General features: G+C 29.0%; 1 protein-coding gene across 1 annotated transcript; it reads left to right on the top strand.

Moving 5' to 3' along the window:
* The first annotated feature begins 598 nt into the window (after nucleotides 1-598).
* LOC122043642 lies at nucleotides 599-1,522 on the top strand. The gene is made up of 3 exons (XM_042604248.1): nucleotides 599-767; nucleotides 813-1,156; nucleotides 1,274-1,522. Exons 1-3 carry the CDS (start codon nucleotides 599-601, stop codon nucleotides 1,520-1,522), a joined length of 762 nt encoding a protein of 253 aa, XP_042460182.1.
* The last annotated feature ends 6,550 nt before the right edge of the window (nucleotides 1,523-8,072 follow it).

Here is an 8,072-nt window from a genome sequence, read left to right as displayed (position 1 = left end):
GTTATTTACACTTCTATTATGCAATTAAGCAATAAGCATGAGTCTTATCTTTAATATTAGGTGGTTTTAGGATTTTGTTTAAGTTTGAATTATTAATTCATTTTTTATTTTTTTTTTATATTAGGAAATCACTATGTCTACAATGCATAGATTTTTTAAAAGAAAAACTCCAGAACCAGAAGAACAAAATATTGGAGATGTTACAGTTGAAGAATTTGATTTTTCATAATTATTAGCAGATCCTGGACTAAGGATTCCAATTTGTTTTTATAATGCTAACATTAGGGATCAAGTTCGAAGGATATATTTGCAAAAAGGCCCATGCCAACCTTCAGGTTATGAATTCCCAAAATAGAAATTTGGAGTAAGCCAATTTAGACGATTTAATCCTTCATGGTTTAAGGAGTTTGGTGATTGGTTGAAATATAGTATAGAAAAAGATGCGGCGTATTGTTTGTATTGTTATCTCTTCAAGACAACTAAGGGAAAACAAGCAGGAGGAGAGACTTTTGTTAGCGAAGAATTCACAAATTGGAAGGGTAAAGATAGATTAAATATTCATGTTGGCCAACATGATAGTGAACATCATAAAGCTCGAATGGATTGTGAAGCTTTGATGAATCAAGATGAGCACATCCAATCAATTTTGCACAAACAGTCAAAGCAAATGCGAAATGATTATCGTATCCATCTCGATACTTCGATTGATTGTATCAGAGTTTTGTTGCGACAAGGGAATTCATTTCGGGGTCATGATGAGACTGAAGGTTCTCTTAATCCGAGTAACTTTCTTATTCTATTGGAGTTTTTAGGTATTCATAATAAAGAGATTAATGATGTAATATTGAAAAATGCTCCTAAAAATTACAAGTTAACATCACCGAATATTCAAAAGGATATAGTAAGGGCCTGTGCAACTGAAACAATTAATGTTATTATCAAAGATATTGGTAATTTATTATTCTCTATTTTAGTTGATGAATCTCGTGATGTGTCAATGAAGGAGCAAATGTCAGTTGTTTTGCGCTATGTGGATAGTAGTGGGCATGTAAATGAGCGTTTTATTGGAATTGAACATGTTACTAGTACTACAACACTCTCACTTAAAGCTGCTATTGATAAGATGTTCTCTAAATATAATTTGAGCATAGCTAATGTGAGAGGACAAGGTTTTGATAGAGCAAGTAATATGCAAGGTAAATTTAATGGTCTAAAAGCACTTATTTTAAAGGAGAACCCATGTGTATTTTACATACATTGTTTTGCCCATTAGCTTCAGCTAGCTCTTATAGCTGTGGCCAAGAAAAATCTTCCGATTTCTAATTTCTTTCATATTGTTGGTGATGTGGTAAATGTTGTTGGATCATCTTGCAAACGTTCTGATCTTTTTAAGGAGAAACATTCAGATTTTATTGTTGAGACACTGAAGAGGGGTGAAATTCAAATGGTTGAGGACTTAATCAAGAAACTACCCTTCAACGTGCTGGGGATACAAGTTGGGGGTCACATTACAATTCTTTGATCAATTTGATTTCTATGTTCTCTGCTGTCAGTGATGTGCTTGAAGTGATTTCAGAAGATGATTCTAGTTCTCCTGATCAAAAAATTGAGGCATTTAATTTATTGGAGTCAATACTTTCATTTGATTTTGCATTCAATCTACACTTGATGAAACATGTCTTAGGGATTTCAAGTGAATTGTCGACGACATTATAAAAGAAATATTAGGATATTGTTGTTGGATCGTGAAACGTCAATAGAGGGGGGGGTGAATATCGATTCGAAAAATCACGTTGTAAAGAGTTAAGCGCAGCGGAATTAAAAACAATAGACAAATGAACACAGTGTTTTTACTTCGTTCGGAGCCTGTGACGACTCCTACTCGAAGGCCCGTACTCCGTGAGTACTTTCGTTGGGCAATTTACTAGCAATTCGAAATGATAATTACAAAGGCAGTACAAGAAATGCTAATAAATAGTAAAACAAAGCTATACCGACAGAAGGAAAGCTACAAGGAAAAGAGCGCGTTGTCGGAGCTTCGTTAGCGTCGTTGGAGCGCTGAGCAGCAGAGCAAGCAGTCTAAGAGTTCTGAGTTGATGTTTTCAGCTCTGCCTCCGCCCCATCTTTTATATGAAGCTCAGGGCGCCCTGGATCCCTTCCGGGCGCCCTGGTGAGACGTGGCAAGTCCAACCAGCGAGCTCCAAGTGGCGACGCGCGATCAGGATAATTTTTGTCTCCAGGGCGCCCTGGTGCCTCCCAGGCGCCCTGGTGCCTCCCAGGCGCCCGGACCTCCGGGTGCCGGACCACCTTTTTCCAGCGAACAACTTTCCTGCAAAACAAGGTTAGTCCGAGACAAATAGATCCTGCAAAATAAAGTGTTAGCACAGTTTATGAGTTAAGTATAAGAAGTATGACTTAGATTCCGTCTTTTCGAGACCGGAATCTAGTCACGATCTCGACTTAGATATCCGAAATGGATCTAAGCCGGATCCACGCCTAATGTTCCCTTCCCGGGAACGCGTCCTCACAGTCACTCCCTTCCAGTGACTTACCTTTACTTACCTGTCAGACGTCCGGTCAGCCCTTCAACCCGTCTGGACTTCTTGCCAGCTATTCGGTCAACCCGTTGACCTAGCTAGACTTCTCGCCAAGCGTCCGGTCAGCCCGTCGACCCGCTTGGACTTCTCGCCAGCTATCCGGTCAGCCCGTCGACCTAGCTGGACTTCTCGCCAAGCGTCCGGTCAGTCCGACGACCCGCTTGGGCTTCGTGCCAGACATCCGGTTAGCCCGTCGACCTGTCTGGACTTAGCCTGCACACTCGATCAGAGTGTTAGATCACGACACACCTAACTTAACCTGATTTGTCATTCATCAAAACCTGAGTTAGACCGTTAGTGCTAACCGCACCAACAATCTCTCCCCTTTTGATGGAATGACAACCTGGTTAAGTTAGTAAAAAATATGCTAGTAAAAGAAACCAACATGATTTTTAAGGTTTAAGTTAGTTTTTAAAGTTGACATTTTGTTTCTCTAACTTAACCACCTATCTCTCCCCCTTTGGCATTCATCAAATAAGGATGTAAGTCAAGTAATTTTGGAATTCAGACAAAGTAAAATTTGCAAAAAAAATGTCAAGGTAACTTGGGGGAGTTCAAATAGTAATTTAGCTTTTGTTTCTTAACTTTTGTAAAATAACTAAGTTTTGAAAATAGATAATTTAGCAACATAACTTAGTATTTAGTACATTTTGAGTAATTTTGAAAGATAATTTTTGCAAAATAAATTGACTTTGCAAAACTTAAGAAAGAGAATTTTAAGATCAAATTTTCAAAGTAAGTTTCAACTTTAAAAACACTTTTCAAACATGTGTTTTTAAAACCAAAGTTTCAAGACTGAGTTTGACTAAATTTACTTTTCAAGATTGAGTTTGCAAAAGGATTCAATTTTCAAAAACCTCAGTTTATAAAATCAAATTGAAGAATTTAGTTTTATAGAAACTAGTTTTCAAGAATAGGTTTATAAGGATAAGTTTTCAAGATTAAGGATTTTAAATCTAAGTTTGAAGAAAAATCTACTTTTCAATACTGACTAAGTTTGTAAAAACTTTATGTTTAAGGTGGAGAAAATAATTTAGGTGCTAAGTGTTGATTTAATCCTCCCCCTAAACCTGATATCTAAAATAAAACTTTTGAAAATATTTGCTAAGAATTTTTAATATAAGATTTTCAAAGTAATTGGGGTAGAATTTTCTAAAGAGATTTAAAGAGAAAAAAAATAACACTTAAGGAGAAAAAAAACTCCCCCTGAATTTGATACTCCTTTAATTTATTACTCTCCTTTAATTTTTTAATTTTTCTAGGGGATTAAAAAGAAAAAATTGAACCTCCCCTTGAATTGGTTACTCCCCTTAATTTAATATCTCCCCCTTAAGTTAATACTAAGGTTTGGTTGTGTTAAATTTCAAAGCCCTAACACATTTGTCTAATTTAGTGACACTTATATTATTATCTCTGTATCCTTGGTATAACTGTTTATTTGAATTTGATTAATCAATTATTAATTAATTTTAGATTCAGGCGCTTAACTTTAGTTTAAGGTTAAATAAGATAAGATTTTATTAATTCAATAACAGTTAAGCATTATCAATAATTTATTGATTAGTTTTTACTTGGTTTAATAATTTAATACTTAGTGAAATTTAAATTTCATATTACTTGATTGAGTTGGTCAATGAAAGTGTTAGTTATAATTATTATTATTATTATTATTATTATTTATTTATTTATTTTTTAAAGGAATTTCTAAAACAACATTTAAAAGGAATTTAAAATGATTTTTATAATATGTTTTATGTCAATTAACATATGTTTGATTCAGTTTTGATTTTAGATTTAAATTAATATTAGTGGTTAATTTAAGTTTAAGTTTAATTTTAAGTTTAAGTTAAAATTTTTAATTTTAATTGTAATTTCAATATTAAGTTTTAATTTAAGATTTAATTTTCAGTTAAGTTAAATTAAAAAACAATTTTAAGGTTAAAATGATGTTTAAGATTAAAAATGAGTTTAAAGTCAAAATAATAATTTCTAAAGTGAAAATAATCTATAGAAATAATGTATTATTATTACAATTTTTTTAAGATAATAGAATTTTATTATAGTGAAAAAATAAGAAGAATTTTTCAAAATGATACATATATTTTAAAATAGTTTTAAAACGATTTTTAAAATAGTTTTTTTTTAAAAGAATTTTAAAAATAATTTTTAAGTTTAAAATAATTTTAAAAATATTTTTTTAAGTTAATTAAAATAATTTTAAGTTAAAATAATTTTTATGTTAAATTATTTTTAAAATAATTTTTAAAAAGAGTTTTTAAATAATTTTTTAAATGAATTTTTAAAATAATTTTTTAAAAGAGTTTTTAAATAATTTTTTTTAAAATAGTTTTTAAAGAATTTTTAAAAGAGTTTTTAAAGAATTTTTAAAAGAGTTTTTAAAGAATTTTTAAAAGAGTTTTTAAAGAATTTTTAAAATAGTTTTTAAAGAATTTTTAAAAGAGTTTTTAAAGAATTTTTTTTTAAAAATAGTTTTTAAAGAATTTTTAAAATAGTTTTTAAAGAATTTTTAAAATAGTTTTTAAAGAATTTTTTTTAAAAATAGTTTTTAAAGGATTTTTAAAATAGTTTTTAAAGAATTTTTAAAATAGTTTTTAAAAAATTTTTAAAATATTTTTAAAGAATTTTTAAAAGAGTTTTTAAAGAATTTATAAAATAGTTTTTAAAGAATTTTTTAAAATAGTTTTTAAAGAATTTTTAAAATTGTTTTTAAAGAATTTTTAAAATAGTTTTTAAAGAATTTTTTTAAAATAGTTTTTAAAGAATTTTTAAAAGAGTTTTTAAAGAATTTTTTAAAATAGTTTTTAAAGAATTTTTAAAATAGTTTTTAAAGATTTTTTTTTAAATAGTTTTTAAAGAATTTTTAAAATAGTTTTTAAATGATTTTTTTTTAAAATGTTTTTTTTAAATAATTAAGTTAAAATAATTTTTAGGTTAAAATAAATTTTTAAGTTAAAAAAAATTAAGTTTAATTTTTAAAATAAATTTTTAAGTTTAAAAAAAGTAAGTTTAAAAATAAATTTTTAAGTTAAAAAAAAGTTTAATTTTTAAAATAGATTTTTAAACAATTTAATTTTAATTTAATTTTAATTAATTTTAATTTAATTTGAAATTCGAAATTTAATTTGAAATTTGAAATTTAATTTTAATTTGAAATTCAAAATTTAATTTTAATTTGAAATTCAAAATTTAATTTTAATTAATTTTAATTTAAAAATTAATTAATTTAATCCTTAGTCATCTCACCTGATCTAAGTTTTCAATCAGGCAATCTTATGATTTTGTGAGATGAATTAGATTTAATTACAGAGTTTGGTTTAACTTGTGTTAGATTCAGGTTTAGCCTTGGTCTCAACAAATAGGCATTCTTCGGATAAACTTCTAAGCTTGGTGAGTCACTTGGACGTCATTAGAAGTAACCAACCTTTCGAGGTTTTCCGAATAGTCTTATCCACGGAGCTTAGTACTAAACCTTGGTCTAACTAGTTAGGATCCATTTAAAGGTAGCTTCGGTCGGTTCCACTTGGCCAAATGCACCAGATTGAAGCCATATCTTTCTAGACATGTGATGCCCAAGCTTCCCCAACGTACTATCATCAAAAAAACTTCACCAGTACCATGATTCAAGTTAAACTTGAACCCTCTTTAATTAGTCCTAATTACCCTATCGGGTAGGTTGGTTGAGGTTACCCTTTTTGGGTAGGTTGGTTAGGGTTACCCTGTCGGGTATGTTAGTTTTGGATGTGCCAGCTATTCTGGAGCCTCCCCCTGAATTATTGGCCATTAATTTAGTTTTTAGTTCTGAGTTTATTATAGTTAAGTTTTGGTTAAAATTTAATGTTTAATTTGTAATTTAGATTCAAGTTTTTAATTTTGAATTAATTAAATTAGTTAAATTATCTTTCTTTAAGAGAATGTATTTAATATTTAAATTTTCTTTCAATTTCACTTTTATTAGGTTAATTGAATTATCTTTCTTTAATAGCTTATTTTTAAAGTTTAAGTTTTTATTCATTTTTAAATTTGAATTAATTAAATTGTTTGAATTATATTTCCTTAAAGGTTTATCTTTTAACCTTTTATTAATTGTTAATTTTGAATTTTTTAGATTATCTTTATTTAATATGTTATTTTTAACATTTAATTTTAATTTTGTTAAATTTAGTTTTGTTTTTATCAAAGTGTTTGATTTTATTCTTATATTTTCTTTATTTTTAAGTTGATATAATTAGTGGAATTTATTAGATTATTCTTATCATTAAAAATTAATTTTTTATTAATTAAATTATCTTGGGTTTGGATAGGATTTTCTAGATTAATATTGTCTAGATTATTAAATAATTTATTAATTTTATCTAGATCAATATTGACCTTGTCATCTCTATCATTTGAGTTTTCAGATTTGTTTAGGTTGAAGTTTGAATTTTTTAAATTAATTGGATTTGTTTTATCAGATAATATCCTAGGGGTATTTTTATAATTATTGTCAACTACATTATTTTCACATATATTTTCAGAAATAACTAGATCAATGCTTATATTTTTTAAACTACTATTAGCAGGGGTATTTTGGTAAATATCACTAACCTTGAGCGCAACCCCTAATTCAGTAGGCTTTTCGATTGGATCTAACCTGAGTTCGGATTCGATTTTTACTTGATCCTCGAGCTCCATCGGCTCCTCGTGAAGTTTGATCAATTGGTTCCAAAGCTCATGTGCATCATTGTACTTTTTTACTCTGCATAAAACATTGTTAGGTAAAACACTACAAATGATTTTACTTACATTTGTGTTTAATTCTGAGTTCTGAGAAGGTTTTCTCAATATCAGCCAATAATCAAAGTTTACGCTTCCTAAGAAGCATTCCATTAATCGCTTCCAATAGTTGAAATCTTGATCGTATGGTGGTGGTTCGTGGGGGTTCCGTCCTTCTTGAAGAGTCATTATTCTTGCACACAGAGAAACAAAAAAAAAATCTCAAGACTTGGTCTTGGATTAGCAGTGCTGAAAAAAAATAATATTTCACTATTTTCAGAAAAAATAATAAAATATTAATAAAATATAAAAAAAATATTATTTCAAAATTTTGAAAATGTGATATTTTTTAAATACTAAACAATGGTGAAAAGATGGCGATGTATTTTTCAAAAACCGTTTTGGAGGGAAAAAACGAAAGGCGTAAGGTTTTATTTAAAAGATAAACAATATCTAATTTTTTTTTTCTTTAAAACGACCCCCCTTTGCTTGATTGGTGGTTGCACCAAATTAGAGCGGTACCTGCTCTGATACCACTTGTTGGATCGTGCAACGCCGATAGATGGGGGGGGGGGGTGAATATCGATTCGAAAAACCACGTTGTAAAGAGTTAAGCGCAGCGGAATTAAAAACAATAGACAAATGAACACGGTGTTTTTACTTCGTTCGGAGCCTATGACGACTCCTACTCGAAGGCCCGTA

Source organism: Zingiber officinale, chromosome 2A (genome assembly GCF_018446385.1).
Source record: "Zingiber officinale cultivar Zhangliang chromosome 2A, Zo_v1.1, whole genome shotgun sequence".
Taxonomy (NCBI): domain Eukaryota; kingdom Viridiplantae; phylum Streptophyta; class Magnoliopsida; order Zingiberales; family Zingiberaceae; genus Zingiber; species Zingiber officinale.
Note: the sequence above shows the minus strand (reverse complement) of the source record. Positions and strands in the feature narration are given on the sequence as shown.